The sequence below is a fragment of the Piliocolobus tephrosceles genome, chromosome 8 (genome assembly GCF_002776525.5).
Source record: "Piliocolobus tephrosceles isolate RC106 chromosome 8, ASM277652v3, whole genome shotgun sequence".
Lineage (NCBI taxonomy): Eukaryota > Metazoa > Chordata > Mammalia > Primates > Cercopithecidae > Piliocolobus > Piliocolobus tephrosceles.
In genome coordinates this window covers 118,566,025-118,592,784 of record NC_045441.1, presented here as the reverse complement: position 1 = coordinate 118,592,784, position 26,760 = coordinate 118,566,025, and the positions used below count along the sequence as shown (strand labels likewise).

The 26,760-nt window shown below is 45.2% G+C and overlaps 1 protein-coding gene across 1 annotated transcript in view; it reads right to left on the bottom strand.

Annotated features, from left to right (window-relative positions):
* The window catches only part of STRIP2 (striatin interacting protein 2), a 56,784-nt gene extending 30,266 nt beyond the window's left edge, over nt 1-26,518 (bottom strand). Inside the window, exons 1-12 of the mRNA XM_023223550.1 lie at nt 26,365-26,518; nt 20,774-20,843; nt 16,749-16,823; nt 8,397-8,531; nt 6,793-6,913; nt 5,926-5,994; nt 5,610-5,716; nt 4,766-4,893; nt 3,491-3,694; nt 1,683-1,918; nt 1,356-1,421; nt 550-613 (exon numbers count right to left, since the gene is read on the bottom strand). Of these exons, the coding sequence (XP_023079318.1) occupies nt 550-613; nt 1,356-1,421; nt 1,683-1,918; nt 3,491-3,694; nt 4,766-4,893; nt 5,610-5,716; nt 5,926-5,994; nt 6,793-6,913; nt 8,397-8,531; nt 16,749-16,823; nt 20,774-20,843; nt 26,365-26,499 (1,410 nt within the window). The 5' untranslated portion in view covers nt 26,500-26,518. The remainder of the gene's footprint in view (nt 1-549; nt 614-1,355; nt 1,422-1,682; nt 1,919-3,490; nt 3,695-4,765; nt 4,894-5,609; nt 5,717-5,925; nt 5,995-6,792; nt 6,914-8,396; nt 8,532-16,748; nt 16,824-20,773; nt 20,844-26,364) is intronic.
* Between the last annotated feature and the right edge of the window lie 242 nt (nt 26,519-26,760).

The window sequence follows — 26,760 nt, the reverse complement described above, 5'->3', positions numbered from 1 at the left end:
GGGAAGAGGAAAAAGAAATGAGAGAAAGAAAGGAGAATTTTAAAATCTACCTGAATATAGGAAACTGAGTAAGTAAAGAGAGACCTAAGCTTTCCTAATTGGCCAAAGGACTGCAGGGGGAATGCAGAAGGTCCAGAAAGAGTCTGGTATAAAAGCCCCACCTGGGCCAGGCGCGGTGGCTCACTCCTGTAATCCCAGCACTTTGGGAGGCTGAGGCGGGCGGATCACGAGGTCAGGAGATCGAGACCATCCTGGCTAACACGGTGAAACCCCATCTCTACTAAATATACAAAAAATTAGCTGGGCATGGTGGCGGGCGCCTGTAGTCCCAGCTACTCGGGAGGCTGAGGCAGGAGAATGGCGTGAACCCGGGAGGCGGAGCTTGCAGTGAGCTGAGATCGTGCCACTGCACTCCAGCCTGGGGGACAGAGTGCGACTCTGTCTCAAAAAAAAAAAAAAAAAAAGCCCCCCCCAGTATCCAGGAGCCTGGTAATCTGACCTGCTTTGATGGCTCCCTATCCCTGAAGACTGAGAGCCCACCCCGGTCACCTGCTTTAGGGTCTTCACACTCTCATGGATGGGCCTGGGTAATCCAACCAATGTATCTGTGTCCCTGTAAAAGGCCAGACATACCAGATCATAAGCTTCCAAAGTACACAGAACTACTGATACCCCAATGTCCCCCTAGAGTCACATGGACCATGCTACTTTCAACAACATCTACCCCCAGTACCCTAGACATTCCTCTGCAAGCTTGTAGGTCCCACATCAGTGCTTCAGGACACAAAAATAATAATAGTACACAGAAATGTTCCTGGAAATCAGGAGACTTTTATAGTCTTTTGGGTACTCACTTGGTGTGGGAGTGGTAGATTCCTACTTAAAAGGGGTATAGCCCAATGACATCTTGACTGTGAAACTCCACTAATAAAGACTCAATTTTCAAGAGGCCAGTGGAAAGGATTCATGAAGATGGGGAAATGGGGGAAGATTGGATCCGTTCTAACCATGTCTCTTCTTCACAGAATTTTAGCCCATTAGAGCAGGAAGGGCCCATAGAAACCATCTAACTCAATAACCTCAGGAAAAAATTAAGGCCCAAAAGAGAAAGGACTTGTTGCTCAAAGTCCTACAGTTGGCTAAAAACACAAAAGTTCTTTGAGGAAAAGTGGAAGAAACTCAACGAAAAAAGAAATCCATAGAAAGAACCCAAAGTAGTCACTGGGAGTTGTCCACGGCCTAGGGGCTCTAGGTTACATTGTGACTACCAGGCACCATCCCTCATTCCAAGCTACCTGCTCCTCTGGCCCCCTAGGAACCACTCTATAGTCAGTTCCAACCATTCAGTCACTTACTGCCCCAGGGTGAATCCGATGAACTTGTTCCTGCTCATCTCCAAGAAGTGCTCAATGTCCTTCTGTCTGAGAAGATGGTGGAAAGACCAATCCCAGAGAAGGGAAGAAAAGCAAACTTTGAGAGAGAGAAACTTTCCAGGCTCCTACCCCTCCAATCAGAGGACTGGAGCGGTGGAAAAAGGCAGCAATCAACAGAAGGAATTTCAAACCCAGGAGTTCTGACTGCCAGACCAACTTAACCAGCCTTGAATACATAGCCTACCCCATCTTGGGCCTTTAGAGACTGAAACCCCAAAGCATAGGGGTCCCTATTGCTATTAAACCTACCTGACCTTTGGGGCCCAGGGCAGGCCCTTGGGAAAAGTCACCCGCTCAGCAGAGAGGGGTGCCTCTGAGGGTGGAGGTGGCACCAGAGGGTCCTGCTCTAGCAGGTCTAACTCTCCATCCAAGGTTCGTTCTCCATCACCAGCAGACTCCTCTTCCTCCTCTGTGGCTGGCTCCTCAGTCTTGAAGAGATCCCTTTCATTGTAGATGTCCAGGCTGTCCTGCTTAGTGAGGAGTTGCTGGAGGGGAAAGAAAAGAGGGTAGGTGTGCAGAGAGCTCACTCTGGGCATCCTTGTCTGAGGCCACCCCATATCCACAGACCTCCAGATTTCAGGGAACATGGAATCTGAACACAGCCCTTGTGAAAACATCCAATTCCCCACCTCAACCCTACTGTCCCCACCCAAACCAATAACAGAACAAGAAGTTCTCAGGCAACCCTGCCATTAGCCAGGGAACAGAGCATAGATAATCCCAAAGTCACAGTTACTTAGCTTTCAGAAAGCAGTGATGCCTTTTTTTGCCAGCACTTTCCTTCCTAATTATGCTCTGCTTAGGTGAACATTCAATTAGTTTGCCTTCTGTGAGCATACACCAGCTGGCTGACTGAGGAAGAGGAGGACAGAAGCTTGCTGCTAGGCAGAGGGAAGCAAGTTTGGAATTTTAAATCTTGTGACAGAGAAAAAAAGATTGGACAGAAATAGGCCAAAAAGTTAACAGTGACTGTCTCTGGTTGTTAAGATTGTGGGTGATTTTTCTTTTCTCCCGTCATCACATTTTTATATTTGTTCCAAATCTTCTACAATGAGTAAGCATTACTTTATAAAACAAAAATAAAGGTTAAAAAATTTTATTGCAGATAATGGAGACTGGATTACTGAGCACTACTGTCTAGCCTGTTGATGAACTCAAGTAGGTCAGGCAGGGGAGTTTGTAAGAACATAGTCAGGTCTCAGTATAACCTGTCATTCGGACCTTTTCAGGACAGCAGACTACAGTCATGTGCTGCACAACGATGCTTCAGTCAACAATGGACTGCATACATAATTGTGGACCCATAAGATTATAATACTGTATTTTTACTGTGCCTTTTCTAGGCTGAGATACACAAACACCATTGGGTTACAATTGCATATGGTATTCGGTATGGTAACCTGCTGTACAGGTTTGTAGTCTAGGAACAATAGGGTATATGCCTAGGTGTGCAGTAGGCTATGCCATCTGGGTTTGTGTAAGTACACTCTATGATGTTTGCTCAGTGACAAAATTGCATAATGACACATATTTCAGATTGTATCCCTGTCGTTAAGTGTCACACGGTTATATACATAGGCCCCTACCCAGTCATCTCTTAAATGTAAGCCTTTGGTTCCGGGGCCAGTTAAGAGTGTGGCTGGCTGACAGTAAACCTTCCTGCTGCTTCAAAATAGTAAAATACCTTACCCCAGAAAAATGGATTAGGTTGGAGACCTGTTCCGGTACCCTGGGTACCTATTCTCAGGATTATACCCTTAATTGTTGTTCAGAATGTAAGGAACTCCAGGCACTGAGGTTCAGGCCAATGATTCTGTAGCAAGACATGGCTATATGATGTGATATCACAGTGTCACATCACAACAGCCCAGAGGGCTGTCAGGGCTGGGGGATAGAGTCAAACTGGAGACTCTTAAGATTTCAGGTTGGTCACAGGGCCAACCCAGGCAGGATGAGCCAGGTCATTTACTGCTTTTTCCTACCACATCCAGAGTAGCTTAGAATCTTGACTTTTGGACAGTGAGTGCCACAATACCATTGTCTGCTTCAGTCCATACCCTTCGAGAGCCACGGCGGCCTCGCAGCTTGGAGGGTGGGGGTGCCAGCTGAGACTCTCCCAGGTCAAGAGTATAAGAGGGCGGGGAGGCAGCACGCATGCTCTTCACCACCTGGATACTGTCTTCAGCCAGTGGAGGCAGGCCCAATTCTGCCCGCTTCTGTACTTTGAGAGTCTGCAGATGCTCAAATCCACCGAGGGTAAACTAAGGAAGAAACAGGAAAGGGGCAGAGAGAGAGGACGGAAGGGAAGTAAGAGAGAGCCAAGGTCAGGGAAACATGGATGAAAAGAAAGAGCCACAACCTCCAGTCCCTTCAGAGCTTTTCCTTAATAAGGAGGTAGTAAAACAGAAAGAGGCAAATATGATTACCATCCCCACGGCAACTGAGGAGCTCAGGGGTCAGGATAAAGCATTATTTACTGCCCCAGTATGGGAAATATCACAGAAGTTAGGAAAGGAATTCCTGGGGCCTCCTCAAAAAAAAAAAAAGAGAGAAAGAAAAAAAATAGGAAACTATCTCCCTTTTTAATGAACACATCCAGGTGCTATAAATCCCCAGAGTCACTCAATTTTCTCTGCAGTCAAGAGGCAGTTCCCCCTGTTAGGCCTGCCTTGTGAGATGGGAGCCAAAAATGAAGGATCAAGTTGAATAACTAGTAACAAAAACGTAACCACATATTTATAAGAACTTCATTATTTTTTAAAAAGCAAATCCTGGCCAGGCACAGTGGCTCATGCCTGTAATCCCAACATTTTGGGAAGCCAAGGTGAAAGGACTGCTTGAGACCGGGAGTTCAAGACCAGCCCGGGCAACACAAGGAGGCCTGTCTGTAAAAAAATTATTTTTATTTAAAAAAAAATACATATCCTGTTTATCTGGAGGGAGGGCAGGCACTCACCCCAACCTTTTATAGCTAGAGAAACTGAGGTACAGAGAGTTGCCCAAAGTTTCTCAGTATCAGCAAAGACCAGATCTACCAACTTTCAACCAGTGTTCGTTCCATGAAACATTGGCTTTAATAAGAGAAGGTACCACTGACATCCCCAATTTATGGAGTGGCATATCCCATCCATCCAATAGAAACATGAAACCTATTCTAACATAGAGCATCTGATGTCTCTCGGGCAGCCTTGTTGCCCCTCCAAATTAGCAGTTGGCTAAGGGCTGCCCTATTCTGCTCCCTGGCTCCAGCCTCCTGGAATGCGACTAGAACAAACTGAGGTGGCATAGGGTATTGCTGATCTGATAACGTGGGAATGGGGAGAATCACTCACCATGACCACCTTCCAGAGCAGAAGCAGGACCTTCTTTATGGGGAAGTGAGGAGCCAGGCCACTGCAGAACTTGGTAACCATGGAGAAGAGTAAAAGGGCAAAAGGCTCCTCATTATGCATGGAGAAGCCTAGGGGTGAAGAGAGAGGGGAATGAGAAAGTGAGGATGAGGCAGCTGAAACCTTGTTCATGTAACCCTGACTCTGGACACACAGAGGAAGACACTCACCTCCCCTGAAGAATTCCAGAGTACTTGGTCCTGAGAAGGAGGCTTAGACCCCCAGAAGGAAGCCCCTCAAGGGCAGGAAGGTAGGCCATGGAATTAAAATGGCTTAGGCCCCAGAGCTTAGGGTGACGCTCTGGGGTTGGATGTCAAACTAGAAGTAACAATAATGAAGACATTGCTTTCTGGCTAAAGTACTCAATGTCATTCATTTTCCCACATCAATAAATACATTTTTAAAATCCCATCGGCCTTCATATCCTATCCCTGTCAGATGACAACACCAACTTACATTTGAGCAGAACTCAGTTTTCAAGGTGACTCAACTCATTTTTTCATGTGGGATTCGTGATGGAGTGGGAGAGGAATGGCTATTCCCACTTATAACCAAGGAAACCAAGGCATAGAGAAGTTACATGGCTGGTCTTAGCTCATAGATACAGGGGAGCAGTCAAGCCCAGCCCTTGCGCCTGCCATGCAGTATCTCTGTCCTAAAAGAAAGGACATTAATTTTAAAAAAGAAAACAAAAGAAGAAAAGGACTGTGCCTCTCCTAGGCAGATGCTCTGCTTCCCCTCTCCCATTAGCACCCCATCCACACCTTCCTCAAGTGCCATTTCTTACTTAATTCAGTGCGGAAGGTCTCCCGGGCTGTCCTCCACCCACAGGGGTCTGTCTCTCGCTCCAGGCGAATATTTTCCACCATTAGGTACATAACACTCAGCAGCACCCTGGGGTTACAGAAGAGTCACAAGAGGTTCCCAAGGCAATTCCCAGCCCACAGTCAGAGACCTCAGGGATGGTATCTGTGGGAGCCCAACCCAGTGAGATTAGCTAGAGGGCAACTTCCTAACGGTCTGAGTCATCTGGAATTTGGGGAAAAGGTAACCCAGGTGCTAATCATCCGCCCTGTTCCAAGCCCATAGTTAGCCCCACTCACCTGAGCTCTGTGCTATCAGCTATGGAGACAGCTGGTTTCCGAAGGGCACTGCTACAGGCCTGGCTGTTGCTGCCAGGGGGAGGAGAAAAAGAACAGGAATGCATAAGACCTCTTTTCTCTCTGTGCTCTTACTTATCACTCACACAAACATGAGTGCTTGCCATTCCCTGGCTAGGCAGCCACTAATGAAACTGGTCTAGGGTAAAGGAGCCGACAGAATTCCCTTGCCACCTCAGCAAACTCTCTTATCTATGGTGAAGACAAGGCAAGGGCAGGATCTGTGGTATCCACTCCTCTTGCATTCCCCACTATGCTTAGTATTGTGCTGGCCATAAAACAGATGCTAAGAAACACCTGATGAATAATAAGCAGATTGCACCCTATCTCAAACTCCTGGGTGATGGGCATAGGACAAAACAAGGGGTCACTGTAGTGGTAGCAGCAAATAAGGCAACCTCTAGAACTATAGCCCATGAGGGAAAGAATTGGGCACAGTGACAGGAATTTATTTCCTGTCTTTCTTGGGTCATGCACTCAAAACAGTTTCCCTCTTGAATTACAGAGTTAGGCTGAGCTAAGAAAGTCCTTGAATAAAAAAGAGAACCCACTCAGGATAGGCCCCTGAAGCCCAGGATTAAAGCTGTAAGTGAGGCAGAAGCTGCAGATGTATCCAACCTCAGGGAGGGAGAACAGAATATCAGAGAATATGGCTGGATGGAGGGGAACTGTCAATGAGCTTTGGGCTGAGGTGTGAGTAGACCCAGTTCCTTTCAGGAGCTCTCTATAGTGAGGGAAGCAGCACAGAATATGAGGCCCCTTTAAGGAATAGGGGTTGTGTAGGCCAGCCCTTCCCCTAAGGCTTCTCACTCAATTTCCATGTGGAGTAGCTCCAGGAAGGTGGAGAAGGTCCCCATCTGATACAGCAGGAAGCAGTTGTACCTGGACCAGTGTAGCACATCGACCTCTGAATCACATTCCCCAAAAGTACCTAAAGAAGCAGACAGTTGTTACAGGGGTTGAGAGATGGCAGTATCCCAGTTCTTTCTATCCTGCCCCATGATCTTAAGATTTTCCTATAATACTCTGCCCAATAATTAGGCTGACATAGGTATGACAGGGACCCTAAGAACTTCCTGGAATGAGTCAGGGGAGAAGAGAGGTAGTCTCCAGGGTTAGGTCCAATGTGCTCATCAATGGCCTGTCATCTTAAGGGTGGGTTCTCCCAGAAGCAGATCCTGAGGTAAGTAAGGATTCCAGTGCAATTAGCTTATTTGGGAATCATTCCCAGGAATCATCAGTAGAGATAGGGAAGAAAAGGAAGCCAAAAGAGTTCGCTCAGGGGATAACTTTGGAAACAGTATAAAACACACAACTCACAGTTATTCTATCCAAGAGGGGTGAGACAGTCAGGCTATCCATCTACTAACTCCTGTCAGTCACTGGATGAGGGTGCTAAACTAAAGGAGCACACTGATTCCCTACACTTCCTGGATGCCCTGTATGGGCTGCAGAGAAGGCCCTTGGGCAGAAGCTGGGCATGGTGGCACATGCCTGTAATCCTAGCTACTTGGGAGGCTGGAGCAGGAGGATAGCTCGAGCCCATGAGTTCAAGACCAGGCGGGGAAACATAGTGAGACTTTGTTTTAAAAAAAATTAAATAAATAAAGTCCTTGGGCAAACACATGAAGGTACTGGAAGTTGGAAGTTGGCCAGAGTACCAGATCCAAGAGATACAGGAGGGCACAGTCCTATTTGCTAGTCTTCTCTTCACCTAATGTCCATCCTTTCCCTTCTTTATTTATTATTTCTTTTTACAATTTTTTTTTAGCTCCCAACTGGTTGGTTCTGTTAACAAGCCTCATATTTATGATCGTAGGCTTATTTTCACTCCAGCTAGGCTATCTTATTTCCCTTTCCAACACCTGGCTAACAGGTTTCTTCCGACCAGCTTTCCCCAGTTATTCTATTTAGGTCTGATCATCTCCAAATTACTCACAGCATCCACTCCTGCAGCTATGTTGGCTTGAACTTTCAAAATGCCAATGAGAAACAATGCAAGGGGTCCATGTGTATCTGTGACACTCTCCTATTTCTCCTCAGTTTTGGGGCCAGGCCACAGTTGATGTCTTGTCTCCATGATCAGCTAGTGGTATATCATCAGCTCTGGCCACAATGACCCTCTTGCTAGTATTCACATATGATTATAGTACAGGGTAGGGAAAAGAAGAATCCTATAAAAAATTCTGACATGCCTGGTAAGATAAAGGCAGATCCCAAGGGATCTAGAACAGCACTCAACACTATCTCATCTTCCTCATAAGCACAGGTTACTCCTAGCACGTGACAAGATCTGTCCTTGAGAGGCAAGAAACCTTGCTTTCCCAGCACAGCCTGCATCATCTTAGTCCTGATAATGCCCACTTCCCTCTCAAGCCTCCACCCCTCTAAAGCTAGCAAGGGTAGTCACTCACCTTGGGCCAGGTAGAGAACAGCCCGGGCCACCTTCAGCCGCCGTTCCCTACTGACCACCTCTAGCCGGTCCAAGAGTCCCATTATATAGGCCTTTTGGGCATCTTCTTCCAACTCCAGCCATTCCTTACCCTGCACTGGGAATAAAAGGCCATATACATCTAGTGTCAGCTATTGCCACCTTTCCTGGAAAGGCTTCTCATAGCATAGCCACCTCTGATCTCAGCTCTCCCCCAAAAATTATTTTCTCCAAAAGCTTTCCTTATTTCCCTGAGAAAGAATAAGGGATGGGAAAAGGACCCAAAATGTTCTGGCCTGAACCCAGTCTATAGCCTCATCTTCAACATCCCCTCTATCCTCCACACACAGCCCATACTGTCCTGTCTCTCTGCCTTTCCTCAAGAAGTTCCCTTTGTCTCCCTACATATTCAATTCCTAGTCATCCTTACAGGCGCAATACAAAATGACCTCTTTCCCACTCTTACATGCCCAATATAAAATGACCTTTCTCACTAATGCTCTGGCCAAATACTCTGCTTCCCCAACACTTTTTAAACTTTTCTGATACAGCATTTTCCTCTTGGATGAAGGGTGCTAAACTAGAGGAGCACAACTGATTCCCTACACTTCCTGGCTGCCCTGTATAGGCTGCGTGAGAAGGCCCTTGGGCAGAAGTTGGGCATAGTGGCACATGCCTGTAATCCTAGTTACTTGGGAGGCTGGGGCAGGAGGATTGTTTGAGCCTCAGCTAGTTTTATGATGTGCACATGATTCCTCTGCTCTCAAACTCTAACTTCTTTGTAAAAGCTGCTTCTCACTCCTGCCTCCAATATCTGACACAGAATACTCACCACACATTTGTTGAACTGAAAATCAAATTGCCACTGACCAAGTAAGGAAATGGATGAGAATGTCTGAGAATGTCACAGTGTGGGCACATGAAATTACTATTGAGAGTAGGACAAAGTTGAAGATGGGGTGAAACATTAAGGTCAAGGGTTGTATCAGGCAGCACAGGACCAGCTTCTCATGCTTCTACTCCATTGCTCTCCACTTGAGACACAGAGAACCCTGTATCCCCTAAGCAAGAAGGAAAGGCTACATGGTTATGGAGGTTGTGATGGTTAATACTGAGTGTTAACGTGATTGGATTGAAGGATACAAAGTATTAATCCTGGGTATGTCTGTGAGGGTGTTGCCAAGAGATTAACATTTGAGTCAGCCGGCTGGGGAAGGCAGATCTACCCTTAATCTGGTGGGTACCATCTAATCAGCTGCCAGCAAATATAAAGGAGGCAGAAAAACATGAAAAGGAGACATGGGCCTAGCCTCCCAGCCTACATCTTTCTCCCATGCTGGATACTTTCTGCCCTCGAACATCAGACTCCATGTTCTTCAGTTTTGGGACTCAGACTGGTTCTCTTTTCTCCTCAGCTTGCAGACAGCCTATTATGGGACCTGGTAATTGTGTAAGTTAATACTTGTGATTGTGTAAGTTAATACTTAAACTCCTCTCTCTCTCTCTCTCTCCATATATATATATATATATATATATATATATACAGATTTGGGTACCAGGAGTGGTTCTAGAGCAAGAGAATATTAAGGATGGAGTTCTTTCAGTGGTTTTGAGATTTCTGGAGCTGACTGCTTAATATGATTAGATCCAAAAATGCTAAGGAATCTACTTCTAATAGTATGGAGAACACTGATAGTCCTTGGCAGAAACTATTTAGAGAGTTATGCAAAATAAATGCATTTGACATTCCTGATTCACCGCTTGTGAGAGGCAAGGAGTTAATGACTATACATAATACCTTTGACCATATGTGGAGAACCAAGGAACATAAGGAAGCTGGTTGGTTGTTCCTAAGTTCAGTGGACAAAGTGATGAAAGAAAATGATGAACTCAGGGATTCTGTCTCCCAGCTTCTGAAGCAGATACTGAGCCTCAAATCTGCTAAGATTGCCCTGAGTGAGAGTCTTATCTCCTGTAGAGAAAGAGCTGAAATTGTGGAAAAACAGACACAAACTCTTGTCATGTGAGTGGCTGATCTGCAATGAAAGATGTATTTAAAGATGCATTTACAGCCTTGTCAAGTGTCTACTGTTAAAGTGCAGGCACTTATTGGAAAAGAATGGGACCCTGAAACTTGGAATGGGGACATGTGGGAGGACCCTAGTGAAGCTGGGCACACTGAGTTTGTAAACTCTGATGAACCTTTTTTGTCAGGAGGAACAGCTTCCCCATCCCCAGTAGTGGCAATATCTCCTCCCTGACCCATGCTGCCATCAGCCTTTCCACCTTTGTCTGAGGAGATAAACCCTGCACTGCCTGAAGCAACAGTGATGGCAGTTGCCCCGAAACAGTTGCCAGGCAAGATAATGCTGCTTCTCCTCAGAAGCTACCCCCAACACCTTTGTTTGGTTTTAGACTATAACTAGACGAAAGTCCTGGCAGGCCCCTAGAGGTGAGGTTGAGAGTGTGACCCATGAGGAGGTGTGCTACACTTGAAAAGAACTATTGGCCGGGCGCGGTGGCTCAAGCCTGTAATCCCAGCACTTTGGGAGGCCGAGATGGGCGGATCACGAGGTCAGGAGATCGAGACCCTCCTGGCTAACACGGTGAAACCCCGTCTCTACTAAAAATACAAAAAATTAGCCGGGCGAGGTGGTGGGCGCCTGTGGTCCCAGCCACTCGGGAGGCTGAGGCAGGAGAATGGCGTGAACCCAGGAGGCAGAGGTTGCGGTGAGCTGAGATCCGGCCACTGCACTCTAGCCTGGGCGACAGAGCAAGACTCCGTCTCAAAAAAAAAAAAAAAAAAAAAAGAAAAGAACTATTTGAGTCCTCTAATTTATATAAACAGCAATCTGGAGAACAGGCATGGGAATGGATATTAAGGGTATGGGATAATGGAGGAAGGAACACAGAGTTGGATCAGGCTGAATTTATTGATTTAGGCCCACTAAGTAGGGACTCTGCATTTAATGTTGCAGCTTGGGGAGTTAAAAAAGGTTCTAATAGTTTACTTGTTCAGCTGAATTATGGATTAAAAGATGGCCCACTGTGAGTGAGCTGGAAATGCCTGATCTCCCTTGGTTTAATATAGAGGAAGGGATCCAAAGGCTTAGGGAGATTGGGATGGTGGAGTGGATTAGTCACTTTAGACTTACTCATCCCAGCTGGGAGGGTCCAGAAGATACACCCTTGACCAATGCCTTACAAAATAGATTTGTGAAGGCAGCAACTTCATCTTTGAAGAGTCCTGCAATTGCTTTTCTCCTTATGTCAGACGTAATGGTGGGAACCACAGTCACTCAACTGAAAAATTTAAATACAATGGGAATAATTGGATCCCCAGGCGGCAGGGGCCAAGTGGAAGCACTCGACCATCAAAGGCAGGGTAGGTGTAGCTACCGTAATGGATGGCAGAGGCAAAGGAGCAATCAGAATAGTCTGACTCATGTAAAGCTGTGGCACTGGCTAATTCATCACGGTGTTCCTAGAAGTGAAACTGATAGGAAGCCTACTGCATTCCTACTTAATTTATACAAGCAGAAAACTCCTAGGTCGAATGGACAAAAGACTAATTTGAATTATAAAAACAGAGAATCATGGCCCCTCAATCAATTTCCAGACTTGAGTCAGTTAATAGACCCAGAACCCCTTGAATGAAGGGGAGGCGGGGTTCCCTTGAGGAAGGACCCCACTACATCACCGACAGTTTATGCAGTGAATTTTTCTCCGATTCTTCCTCAAGAAGACCTCTGGCCTTTTACCAGGGTAACTATGCATTGGGGAAAGGGAAATGATCAGACATTTTGGGGACTACTGGACGCTGGCTCTGAGCTGACCTTGATTCCAGGGGACCCAAAATGTCATTGTGGTCCTCCAGTTAAAGTAGGGGCTTATGGAGGTCAGGTAACTAATGGAGTTTTAGCTCAGACCTGACTTACAGTGGGCCCCCGGACTCATCCTGTGGTCACTTCCCCAGTGCCAGAGTGCATAATTGGCATAGACATACTTAGTAGCTGGCAGAACCCCCACATTGGCTCCCTGACTGGTAGGTTGAATGTTACTATGGTTGGAAAGGACAAATGGAAGCCATTAGAGCTGCCTCTACCTAGAAGAATAGTAAATCAAAAACAATATCATATCCCTGGAGGGATTGTGGAGATCAGTGACACCATCAAGGACTTGAAAGACAAAGGAGTGGTGATTCCCACCACATCCCTGTTCAACTCTCGCATTTGGCCTGTGCAGAAGACAGATGAATCTTGGAAAATGACAGTGGATTATCGTAAGCTTAACCAAGTGATGACTGCAATTGCAGCTGCTGTACCAGATGTGGTTTCATTACTTGAGCAAATTAACACATCTCCTGGTACCTGGCACGTGGTCATTGACTTGGCAAGTACCTTTTTCTCCATTCCTGTCCATAAGGCCCACCAGAAGCAATTTGCCTCCAGCTGGCAAGGACAGCAATATACCTTTACTGTCCTACCCCAGAGGTGTATCAACTCTCCGGCCTTGAGTCATAAAAATCTTATTTGGAGAGACCTTGATCGCTTTTTGCTTCCACAAGATATCACATTGGTCCATTACATTGATGACATTATGCTGACCGGATCCAGTGAGCAAGAAGTAGCAAACACATTGGACTTATTGGTGAGACATTTGTGTGCCAGAGGATGGGGAATAAACCTGATTAAAATTCAGGGAACTTCTACCTCAGTAAAATTCCTAGGGGTCCAGTGCTGTGGGGTCTGTTGAGATATTCCTTCTTAGGTGAAGGATAAGTTGCTTCATTTGGCCCCTCCTACAACCAAGAAAGAAGCACAATGTCTAGTGGGCCTATTTGGATTTTAGAAGCAACACGTTCCTCATTTGGGTGTGTTACTCCTGCCCATTTATCTGGACCCCCTCCCCCCTAGTTCTTAGCGGGGTCCAGAACAGAAGGCTCTGCAACAGGCCCAGGCTGTTGTACAAGCTGCTCTGCCACTTGGGCCATATGACCCAGCAAATCCAATGATGCTTGAGGTGTCAGTGGCAGATGGGGATTCTGTTTGGAGCCTTTGGCAGGCTCCTATAGGTGAATCACAGCGGAGGCCTCTAGGATTTTGGAGCAAGCCCCTGCCATCTTCTGCAGATAACTACTTTACTTTTGAGAGACAGTTCTTGGCCTGTTACTGGTCTTTGGTGGAGACTGAACGTTTGACTATGGGTCATCAAGTCACCATGCGACCTCAACTGCCTATCATGAACTGAGTGCTTTCTGACCCATCAAGCCATAAAGTGGGTCGTGCACAGCAGCATTCCATCATCAAATGGAAGTGGTATATACGTGATCGGGCTCAAGCAGATCCTTAAGGCACAAATAAGTTACATGAGGAAGGGGCTCAAATGCCCATGGTCTCCAGTCCTGCCACCCCCAGCCTGCACCGATGGCCTCATGGGGAGCTCCCTATAAGTTGACAGAGGAAGAGAAGACTAGGGCCTGGTTTACAGATGGTTCTGCATGATATGCAGGCACCACCTCAAAGTGGATGGTAGCACTACAGCTCCTTTCTAAGACATCCCTGAAGGACAGCGGTGAAGGGAAATCTTCCCAGTGGGCAGAACTTTGAGCAGTGCACCTGGTTGTATACTTTGCATGGAAGGAGAAATGGCAAGATGTGTGATTATATACTGATTCACGGGCTATAGCCAATGATTTGGCTGCATGGTCAGGGACTTGGAAGAAGCATGATTGGGAAATTGGTGACAAAAAGATTGGGGAAAGAAGTGTGTGGATGGACCTCTCTGAGTGGTCAAAACTGAAGATATTTGTATTCCATGTGAGTGCTCACCAGTGGGTGACTTCAGCAGAGGAGTTTAATAATCAAGTAGATAGGATGACCCGTTCTGTGGACACCAATCAGCCTCTTTCCCCAGCACCTCTGTCATCGCCCAATGGGCCCATGAACAAAGTGGCCATTGTGGCAGGGATGGAGGTTACGCATGGGCTCAGTAACATGGACTTCCACTCACCAAGGTTGACCTGGCTACGGCCACTGCTGAGTGCCCACTTTGCTAGCAGCAGAGACCAACACTGAGCCCTAGATAAGGCACCATTCCTCAGGGTGATCAGCCAGCTACCTGGTGGCAGGTTGATTGTATTGGACCTCTTCCATCATGGAAAGGGTAGAGGTTTGTCCTCACTAGAACGGACACTTACTCCAGATATGGGTTTGCCTATCCTGCAAGCAATGCTTCTGCCAAGACTACCATCCATGGACTCACGGAATGCCTCATCCACCGTAATGGTATTCCACAAAGCATTCCCTCTGACCAAGGCACTCACTTAACGGCTAAAGAAGTATGGCAGTGGGCTTGTGCTCATGGAATTCACTGGTCTTACCACATTCCCCATCATCCTGAAGCAGCTGGATTGACAGAACAGTGGAATGGCCTTTTGAAGTCACAATTACAATGTCAACTAGGTGACAATACTTTGCAGGGCTGGGGCAAAGTTCTCCCGAAGGCCGTGTATGCTCTCAATCAGCATCCAGTATATAGGGGTACTGTTTTTCCCATAGTCAGGATTCACTGGTCCAAGAATCAAGGGGTGGAAGTGGTACCACTCACCATCACCCCTAGTGATCTGCTAGCAAAATTTTTGCTTCCTGTTTCCGCGACATTACGTTATGCCGGCCTAGAGGTTTTAGCTCCAGAGGGAGGAACACTGCCACCAGGAGACAAAACAATGATTCCATTAACCTGGAAGTTAAGATTGCCACCTGGACACTTTGGGGTCCTCCTACCTTAAGTCAACAGGCTAAGAAGAGTGTTACAGTGTTGGCTCGGGTGATTGACCCAGACTATCAAGATGAAATCAGTCTACTTCCTTACCACAATGGAGGTAAGGAAGAGTATGCATGGAATACAGGAGATCCATTAGGGTGTCTCTTAATATTACTATGCCCTGTGATTCAGGTTGATGGGAAACCACAACACCCCAATCCAGGCAGGACTATAAATGACCCAGACCCCTCGGGAATGAAGGTTTGGGTTACTCCACCAGGAAAAAACCACAACCTGCCAAGCTGCTTGCTGAAGGCAAAGGGAATACAGAATGGGTAGTAGAAGAAGGTAGTCATCAAAACCAGCTACAACCACGTGACTAGCTGCAGAAATGAGGACTGTAATTGTCATGAGTATTTCCTCCTTCTTTTGTTAAAAACATGTTTGTGGCCGGGCGCGGTGGCTCAAGCCTGTAATCCCAGCACTTTGGGAGGCCGAGATGGGCGGATCACAAGGTCAGGAGATCGAGACCATCCTGGCTAACCCGGTGAAACCCCGTCTCTACTAAAAAATACACAAAAAACTAGCCGGGCGAGGTGGCGGGCGCCTGTAGTCCCAGCTACTCAGGAGGCTGAGGCAGGAGAATGGCGTAAACCCGGGAGGCGGAGCTTGCAGTGAGCTGAGATCCGGCCACTGCACTCCAGCCTGGGCGACAGAGCGAGACTCCGTCTCAAAAAAAAAAAAAAAAAAAAACATGTTTGTGCATGTATATACTTGTACTAATATCTTCATTTTATTTCCTTTCTCCTTTATCATGTGACATAAGATTTACTGACTTCATATCAGCATTTAAGTATTGTTAACTTTATATAATAGTATTTGGGTTGGGTACTGGTGAGTTTCCAGTTGTACGAAGGATAGTTGTACTATGTTAGGCATAATTATGCCCTTATTATTGTCTTTATTTGAAGATTATGTATGATCTCAGGAGATGTGTATGAGTTCGAGTTGACAAGGGGTGGACCTGTGATGGTTAATACTGTGTGTCAACTTGATTGGATTGAAGGATACAAAGTATTGATCCTGGGTATGTCCGTGAGGATGTTGCCAAAAGAGATGAACATTTGAGTCAGCTGACTGGGGAAGGCAGATCCACCCTTAATCTGGTGGGCATAATCTAATCAGCTGCCAGCAAATATAAAACAAGCAGAAAAACATGAAAAGGAGAGATGGGCCTAGACTTCCAGCCTACATCTTTCTCCTGTGCTGGATACTTCCTGCCCTTGAACATCAGACTCCAAGTTCTTCAGTTTTGGGACTCAGACTGGCTCTCCTTGTTCCTCAGCTTGCAGACAGCCTATTGTGGGACTTTGTGATTGTATAAGTTAATACTTAATAAACTTCCCTTTATATATCTATCTATTTATCCTATTAGCTCTATCCCTCTAAGAGAACCCTAACTAATACAGAGGGGATGAGGGATCCCACTTTGTTTTAGCCTTTTACTACATCAGGCTGGGATATCATAGAAGGAAAAAGCAGGTCTCTATGAGTAAAGATCTGGAATTACCTTGAGTCTTGAAATCTTCTTCAAAGCACCTCCTGTTATTGGTGAATTCCAGGTTCTCAGTGTAACTATACAATTCTGTGGCAAGAAAAACAGAACAGTCACATTTGGGAGATCCTTAAAGAAGCGGCCCAAAGTAGAGAGGGTGGCATGAAAGAGCTAAAGCTTCCAACACATTCCTGTGTCCAATTCAATCCAAAGCCAGCTTCCTCCTTTTCAGAGCAGTTAAAAATAGCCACTTGTGTCCCTGGGAGATTAAACCATCAAACCTGTCCTCTTCCTGCCAGCTGGCTGCTGCAGCAGAGAAGGCAGCCTTCAACATTTGGTGAGGGCCAGGAGGAGGACTGGAGCACAGAGAGCTTAATCTCATCACTCCTGTTTCTCAGGGCTGCAACTCCTGCTTTGTCAACCCAACCAGGAACTATCCTATCTCTAAGGGAAGAGGAGGGCAACACAACTCCTGAAATTTAGAGGAAAGATCCTTGTGCTGGATCAGGAAACCAAGGTAAGTGCTGAAAAATAAGTTCTAGATGGCTAGATGGCTCTTCAGGATTGGAGCCAGTTCATTCTCTCCCTGCTAAGTTTCCTCAAAGGGTATACAAGTTTAGACTCCTGCCCACAGCCACTAAGCAGAGGCTGCAAAAAAAAAAAACTCTAGAGAACAGCTATGATTGTCAAAGGGTTGCTGTGCCCAGGAAAATCTAACTTTGCTAACAGCAGCTTCTCAATACAAAATGCAGAAAGCTTATGAGAAATAGAAATGCTGGCCATGTGTGATGGCTCAGACCTATAGGATTATAATCCCAGCACTTTGGGAGGCTGAGGCAGGAGGACTGCTTGAGGCCAGGAGTTCGAGACTAGCCTGGGCAACACAGCATGACCCCATCTCTACAAAAAATTTAAACATTAGCCAGGTGTAGTGGCACATGACTGTAGTCCTAGCTACTTAGGAGGCTGAGGTGGAGGATCGTTTGAGCTTAAGAGTTTGAGGCTTTAGTAAGCTATGATCATGTCACTGCACTCCAGCCTGGGGTAACAGAATGAGACTCTGTCTCTTAAAAAAAAAAGAAAGAAAGAAGAAAAGCAATAAAAATGCCCTTTCCTACTCTCTCGCTGTCTCTCTGCAGAACATTATACACGTACTCTCATCTTACAGAAGATGAAGAACTGAAATACAGAAGTCAACAGATGATAGAACAGATTTCCTTTAAATCTCTGCTCCCTACCTGAGACCCTTCCTGGAAATTTAACTAGGTCACAGGTAATCCACAAAGCAAGAGAAATTCACTTATGTTCCAGCCAGCTGTCTAATGGTTGAGAAACACCTTGTCTGGGAGTCAGGGCTTTTGAGTCCTAAGTTCCAGAATCCAGGAGTGACCAGAAGCAAATCCCATCACTGAATCTTAAATTCTTCAGTCATTAGTGTAGAAGGTGAATATATATATTTTTAAGAGTAAAGCGCCACAAGCCAAATCACCAAAAGCCAAATCAGGCAAGGCTCTTAGGTACTGAACTGTAGTTCTGGTCTTTTTATTTTTAAATTTTAGATTATGAATTTTTATATACAGGTAAGTACAGAATAGTACATTGAAGACACCTGTGTATTATCTTCTACCCAGGTCAAACAAATGTTAGCATTTGTTATATTTGCTTCAGACTGCTCCCCAGTCTATCTTATTCCCTTTTCCAGAGGCAACTGCTATAATGAAATTGGTGTGTATCCTCATATGCCTATTTTTCTACTTTTGCTATATGCATATATGCCTATAAACATATGATATTGTTCTGTTTAAAAACTTTTTTATACAAGCGGTATCCCATTGTATAAATTCCTTTGTTACTGCTCCTTTCTCCCAATTTTGTCTTTAGCACTTATTATTATTATTATTATTATTATTTGAGACGGGGTCTTTCTCTGTCACCCAGGTTGGAGTGCAGTGGCGCGATCCCCATGTTCAAGCCTCCCGAGTACCTGGGACTACAGGTGCACGCCACAATGCCCAGCTAACTTTTGTATTTTTAGTAGAGCCGAGGTTTCACCATATTGGTCAGGCTGGTCTCGAACTCCTGACAGGTGATCCACCCGCTTTGGCCTCCCAAAGTGCTGGGATTACAGATGTGAGCTACCGCGCCCGGTCAAGCATTTATTGATATTGAAACATGTTGAGGCCAGGTGTGGTGGCTCACACCTATAGTCCCAGCACTTTGGAAGGCCAAGGCAGGAGGATCACTTGAGCCCAGGAGTTCAGGACCAGCCTGGGGGCAACATGATAAGACTTTGTTTCTACAAAAGATAAACAAAATTAGCTGGACATGGTGGCACAAAATTAGCTGGGCATGATAGGGCACGCCTATGGTCTTAGCTACTTGAGAGGATAGGATGGGAGGATCACTTGAACCAAGAGGTCAAGGCTGTAGTGAGCTGAGATTGTGCCACTCCAGCGTAGGCAACATTGCCAGAGCCTGTCTCAAAAATAAATAAATAAATAAATAAATAAATAAATAAATAAATAAATATCTTGATTTATATCAATTATTTTAACGGCTATTCAATAGCTTACTGCACTAATATGCTATAGTTTATCCATTTCCCTACTGATGAGCATTGTAGGTTGTTTCCAACTTTTTACACTGATAAACAAGGCTGCAATAAACATCTCTGTACGTTTTCTTGTGCCCAAGAAATTTTCTGCCTAAAGTGTAATTTTCTTTAGAGTGGATATTTAGGAGTAGACTTGTTGGGTCACAATATGTGTACATCTTCAACTTTGCAAGAAATAAGCAAAATGCTTTTCAATTTTATAAAGCAAAATGCTTTTCAATTTTATATTCTGCTCCCCAATGTCTAGCAGTACATAAAAGTACTAATTTCTCTGCACCCTCACCAACCCCAGGCTTTTAAGTTTTGCACTCTGATGATTGTGAAATAATATTATTTTAATTTGCTTTTCCTCATTTACTAATAAAGTTCAACACATTTTTGTGTATTTATTGACCATTTGGCTTTTTCTTCTATAAATTCCCATTTATATTATTTGCCCACTTCTCTGTTGGGTTGCTCATCTCTCTCCTCTCTTTTATATATATATATATATATATATTTATATATTTGTATCATATTCCTATTATGAATTCTAATCCTTTGTTGGTTATTAAACTTAGCTCTCTATTTCTCTGTCACTCATCACAAAATTTATTCCTTGTGCTTATGCACAAGAACTTCTTTAAAATTGTCTCTTTTCTCTGAAAAAGCATGTCTCAAAGTATCACTTCCATGTGACAGAATATTTAACTTTCACACCATCTCACCCAAAGCTTGTTTATTAATAACTGGCATTTGTAGCACATGTAACATGGAGGCCCTTAATGTGAGGAGATCACATTTACCCTAAGCTAAAAATCCAGACAGAGAGAAGCAGGCCAGCACTGAAAGATGAATGCAATCACTTAACTCCAGCTCATAAACATCCAAGCAGAACTCCACTATGATGGATGCAGGTGACATGTCCAGCCTTGCTCAGCTGGCCAGTTGACTATGGAGTTTTTCCTCAGATTTTGTTGAGATTTTAATAAGGGGCAGATGCGAGAGGAAGAAGGAAAGGATGGAGGTAGAGGAGACAAAGGAAAAAGAGATGGCATGGGATAGAAAAAGGTAGCAGAAAGGAGGAGGCAGGCAAAGATGCGGGTGACAGGAAGAGAAAGAGGAGGAATAGGGAGAAGATGGAGAGAAAACTGATTTGGGAGTACACCAAATCAGTTATTTTCAAAGAGAATAAAGAAGAGTGAGCAGGAAAGAGTGACAGAATGACAGAATGAAGAATACCATAGCCAAGGAGAATCACAGAAGGAAATGTGAAGACAAATAAAGAGATATTTACCACTCTGGGGTGGAGAGAAAAAGGAATGTGGAGAACAGCCTTGGTTCAACAGCCACTTGGTGAGAACAGACAAGCTTCCAGGGAGATCACAGGCCCCTTCCCTCTCCTCCTGGCCGTTCTCCACTAGCTACTGACCCATCTACCTCATACCTGACAACTCTGCTGCATGCCCATCTGCATCTCCATACTCAAACTCCAGAGTGGGACAGTCCACAGAGCCCTGTAACAGAGAAATCTTGTTGGTAACTGGGATAACTTGGAAAAAGGGGTTGTCAAGGGAAGATTGTACCCTTATTTATCTTCTTCTCCTCATGGAGGCCAGGGTTAGATCAGGGAGACAGTTAGGAGAGTCCTATTTGGGTCCTTCATCTCAGAGGTACTCTATACCAAGCCAAAACTTGAGCCTCAGTGTGGGGAGGGGCTGAGGATTCCCATACAAAATCAGAAAGTCTGAATAAAGGGCCAGGATCTCAAAAACATATGAAAGCTACGGTCTGTGTCCACATCTAATCTACATGAAATCTACATGAACACAGACCAGAGGAGCATCTAGCTGATTTATATAAATTTGAGACAGACAGAAACAAAGAGCACTGGATTCTAGCTTTAGTTCTGTCATCAACCCACTGTATGATATAGATCAAGTCTCATGCTGTGGATCATAGTTCCTTATTTTTAAAGAGGTTTTTTAGCTCTAATATTCTGCAACTTTAAGACTGTCAAATAATATAACATCTCCACTCCAAGTTGTAGTAAAGATTAGATTTCCTATGATGTTGTATGTATAAAGTTAATCCTATTAAATATATGTTAATATAATCTCATCTTCTAACTTATTTAAACATTTTGGGATATTTCCTTCCTGTATATGTTAATATATATGAATTTTTAAAATTCTCAGTCTCAGCTCTCTCACATACTATTTGATCTTGGACAAGTTAACCTCTCTGTGCCTCAGTGTGACATAAAAAATATACTGTTCTTTGCCGCTGGTTCCTGGTACAGAGCTCCTGAAATTCTTAGAAGTTCCTGGGTGATAGGAGTGTCAGTTATTCATAATGAGTCACTGTCAGCTTTACCAGAATTTATGCTCATGAGCTGACTTATGTTAGGAAAGACCAAGCACATGATTAGAGTGTTTAACTTTCAGCACCATCCCCACATCCAGGGAGGGGAGGGGTACTACAGATTAAGTTCAGTCATATGGCCAATAGTTGAATTATGCCTAGATAATGAAACACCATATGAAAACCCAGAAACAACTAGGTTCAGGCAGCTTTTGGGTTGGGGAATAAACAGATGTGCTAGGAGAGTGCTGCCCAGGGAGGATATGGAAGCTCTGCACCACCCCAAACCCATACTTCGTCCTTTGCATCTCTTCCATTTAGTTGTTCCTGAGTTGTATCATTTATAATAAAATTATAATTCTAATTACATGCTTTCCTGAATTCTGTGAGTTATTCTAGCAAATTATGGAACATGAAAGGAAGATCATGATAACCACTTAATTTGTAGTTGGCCAGGCTGAAGTGTAGATAGCTTGGGGATCCAACCTACGGTTGGCGTCTAAAGTAGGGCCTTGTAGGACTGAGCCCTTAACTTGCAGGGTCTGTGATAATTCTAGGTAGTTAGTGTCAGAATTGAATTGAATTGTTGGACATCCAGTTGGTGTCAGGGAATTGTTGGAAAATTATCTGCTCAGTTTTCCCATCTGTAAAATGAGGATAATAACAGGACTTACTTCATAGTGTTATTTTAAGGACTCAATGAGTTAACACAAAAAGGCACACAGCCTAGCACTTGGTAGCACTATGTGGGTGGTCACTCTATTTATGATTTTAATATTATATTATAAAGGTATTCTTCTCATATTATTATGACTATTAGTTTAAATGATTGTATAAATGGATGTACATTTATTGGTTTACTTAACTAGTTCCTTACTGTTGAATATTTAAATTGTTTTTAATTTTCCTTTATTATATGCATGAAACTGTAATAGACTTATACTTTTTTCTATATTTAGGATATTTCCTAAGCATAGATTTTTATAAAGAAAATTAATGAATCACATCTTATGAACATTTTTAAAGTTCTTTGTATATAAGCTGCTTCCCCAAAACATTATGTCAATTTATACTGTCAACAAGGCGAATCATGTTTAAATCCACTATAGCAAAGATTTCCAGACTTTTGGATTACAGGGAACAGTAGGGAAAAAGAAAAAGGTGGAGAGTGGCAAATGACGGAGGGTTGTTGCTGTTTTATTCTGATAGGCATGGACTTTAAAAAACTTTTTTAAAAAATTCAAAAAAGAACTGTTTAAACTCCCAAAATGAAGGACAGAATCTCAGAATAAAGAACAGCCATTAAAAACTGTTTTTCAAACTTTTTGGAAAAATGATACATTTTACATTATATCCCAGCACACACGCACTCGCGCGCTGGCGCGCGCACGCGCACACACACACACACACACACACACGCACACACACAAACTGGAACAAAAGTTTAACAAAGTATTTACCTTTACTGCATGTGATGCACTATTTTCTATTATTTTATTCCTTTTTTTTCTTTCTTTTTTTTTTTTAAGACAGGGTCTTCCTCTCACCCAGGCTGGAGTACAGTGGCACAATCACAGCTCACTGCGGCCTCAACTTCCTGGGCTTAAGTGATTCTCCCACCTCAGCCTCCTGAGCAGCTGGGACAACAGGCGCGCACCATCATGCCTGGCTAAATTTTTTTTTTTTTTTTTTTTTTGTAGAGATTGGGTCTGCCCACATTTCCCAGGTTGGTCTTGAATTCCTGAGCTGAAGCTATCCACCTGCGTCAGTCTCCCAAAGTGCTGGATAAAAGACATGAGCCATCACACTGGCTTTATTTCTTAAAATAAAAATTTTAGCCACAATTAATAGTTGCCCCCATAACAGTTTGGAAAACACTGTTTTAAATTGTATACATCCTTAAATTTATTTATTTATTTATTTATTTTTATTATTTTTTTTTTGAGACGGAGTCTCGCTCTGTCGCCCAGGCTGGAGTGCAGTGGCCAGATCTCAGCTCACTGCAAGCTCCGCCTCCCGAGTTTACACCATTCTCCTGCCTCAGCCTCCCGAGTAGCTGGGACCACAGGCGCCCGCCACCTCGACCGGCTAGTTTTTTGTATTTTTTAGTAGAGACGGGGTTTCACCATGTTAGCCAGGATGGTCTCGATCTCCTGACCTCGTGATCCGCCCGTCTCGGCCTCCCAAAGTGCTGGGATTACAGGCTTGAGCCACCGCGCCCGGCCTACATCCTTAAATTTAATATATTGAACTAAATTTTTAGAAAAACTCACTTCGATGACCTGAATTTTCCTCATTTTACCACAGACCAGTTAAAACTTTGTCAAGGAGTTGGAGATGAATAAACCGTATCTGGCTAAAAGAGGTCTGAGGTGAATCCTTTTGTTAGGTTAAGACTCTTCTTATTAAGCAAACAATTATTCTTAGCTTCCTTTTTAGGTTGGGATGTTCGTTCACACACTAAGCCAGTGGGAGAAGGTAGGTCAACGGTGCTTCCATAAACAGTTATACATGATGAGGCTCTCTTGACTTGTGCCACAGTAATCCTCTTCTAGTGATTTTTTAAAAGCCCTGGAGAGGAAAAAAATCCCATCTCCTCTAAGGACTGCCTTCCACAGGAAAGCAAAAAGAAGGAGAGAAGAAAAGCAGATCTGGGTACTGTGGTGATAAGGGATGTACTGGCAGGTAAAAGGAGTTCTGCTGCCGCAGAAGGTAAAGGAAAGCTAATCTTTCCAGTCAGGCTTTCAGCAGGCAATGAGCCCAGATAGAGATGATTGCAGCAGTTGTTCATTTCCAGGCATGAAGAGTGCAGCTGCAGACAATCAGCAGGTAAACTGCGGTGCAGGTGGAAAGCTTTCGAGTCTCAAAGGACTGTACTCTCAGAGCCTTTGCCTGAAGAAGACTTGACAGGTGGGGAACAGATTGCAACCTTACAAGGGAGACCCAGGCAGAGACTTTTATTCCCCCCATAGAACATACCATTGTGAAATTATTTTATTTATTTACTCACAATTTGTCTCCCCATGGGGGAAGACCCTATCTTGTTCACTGATATATCCCTAGCACCTAAAATAGTGACTGGCAGAAAGTCCTCGATAAATAATTATTGAATTAATGAATGGCTCACCTCCCCAAAAAAACATTTGAGTGAGAACAATGTCTTTGTGGGGGAAGGAGGTACAGGGTGCCCTAAAAGATCAGACTCATCTTGAGGTAGGGAGGGAGATGATGTGGTAGATAACATCTAGCAAGACAGGAGGGCTGAGCTCTGCCTCTGCAAGGTGGTGACTTTGGGCCAGTCTTTTCATCTCCACTTCTACCTTTAAAAAAATGAATGGATTCCTCCTACTCTACCTACATCAAAATGGAAAGCATACATAAAATCACTTTGGAAACTGAAATGCTATTCAAATGGTAAGGCAAGGTCTGGAATGCCAAAGACCTGGCTTCTAGTACCAGCTCTGCCACTTGATGATGATGACGACGACGATAGTAATATACTCAGAGTTACTATGTACTGACTAATTACATGCATTGTGCCTGCACTGTGCCAAACATTTTATAGTCAATTATCTCATTTTGACTTTATCACAACCTTCTGAGGTAGGCAGTGTTAATCTCATTTTACAGATGAAGAAACCGGAGCTCAGAGAGGTTTGGTAATGTGCCGAAAATCACACAGGTAGTAAATGGTAGGGCTGGGATTCAAAACCTGGTCTGACTACTCCAAAGCCTGGTGTTCTTGACCACAAAGTATGCCAGATGTCTGATCTTGGGCAAGTCACTGCTCTTTCTTTTAGGTCTGTAAAATTAAAGGGCTATACCAGATGATCTCTGCAGACCCCGCCACATCTGACATTTTGTCGTCTATTCTGATCCCCGCTCCGCTCAGATCCAACTGATGGAAACTGCCTCAATGAGGGGAGAGGGGAGTGATAATAATTCAGTGCTTTCATCTTCCTAGGTAGCGTTTCCTTTTTCAGGAGAGGAGAAAGAGATCGAAATATTCATACTCCTATCTGTATCCTGGTCCCTCCAGATAGCCACTCCTGGACTGCCCCTGCCTGAATCCCGTCTCGTTCAGCCCTCACAGGCAGGGGCCTGACGTCCGCGGAAGGCGCTCCCTAAACGGCCTAAGGGGATAGCGGGGGGAGGGGATGGGCAGGGAACGGGCAGAAGTCCCTCGGCCAAAGTGGATCGGTCCAGGGGCCCGCCGCAGGCAGCCTGGGGAGGGGGAGTGCGGTTGCCCCACTCGCCAATCCTGCTTTCCTGCAGCGCTTGAGCTCCAGCCTCCCATCTCTCAAGCCAGAACTTAACCTCTCCGCTCCTGTTCCCCCTCCATAAACTGGGATCGGAATTTCTGCTTCAGGGGGCTGCAGCGATTAAGTGAGACAAATATTTGGAAAGTATCTGGTCCGCTCAATACCGCGCTCATCTTCGCGCAGCGGGGGAAAGCCAGAGGGCTAGAAAGCCCCCAACCCGCGGCAGAAGACGTGCGGACAAGTGTCGGGGCCAAAAAGCCCAGAGTACAGCCGCTAGGACCCCGCAGGCGCCCACTGCGCGGGGCTGACCGAGCGCGCCGAGGGCTTCGGGGCCGAGGCCGAATCACCTCAGCCGCCGCTTCCCGCCCGCGAGCGTCTCCGGGCCCCAGCCGAAGCTCTCCCGGCTCCTCACCTCTGACTCCCGCCGCTGGCTTCGGAACGCTTCGCGGCCCTTGGGCGCCGCCTGCTTCCCTTTGCCGCCGCCGTTGCCGTTGCCATTGCCATTTGCGGGAGGGCCCCCGGTCGCAGGCACGGCGGGGTCCTCCATGCTGCTGGTCAGCGGCTCCCCTCAGGGTTCAGCTCGCTTTGCCCGGGGCGACCCCACAGCCGCGCGCCGGGAGCCCGGACCCGCCCCCTCCGCCGCTATTGGTTACGGCCGCTGGCCGCAACCCCGCCCCGCGAGGCGATTGGCTGCTCGACCGGCCGGAGCGGGACACGAGGAGGTGGGGGTTCATTGAAGAGATTTTGGGGGGGATCTTTTTAGTCCTGCGGCATCGCTGGCAGCCAGAGACTCCTAGGTTAGCTACAG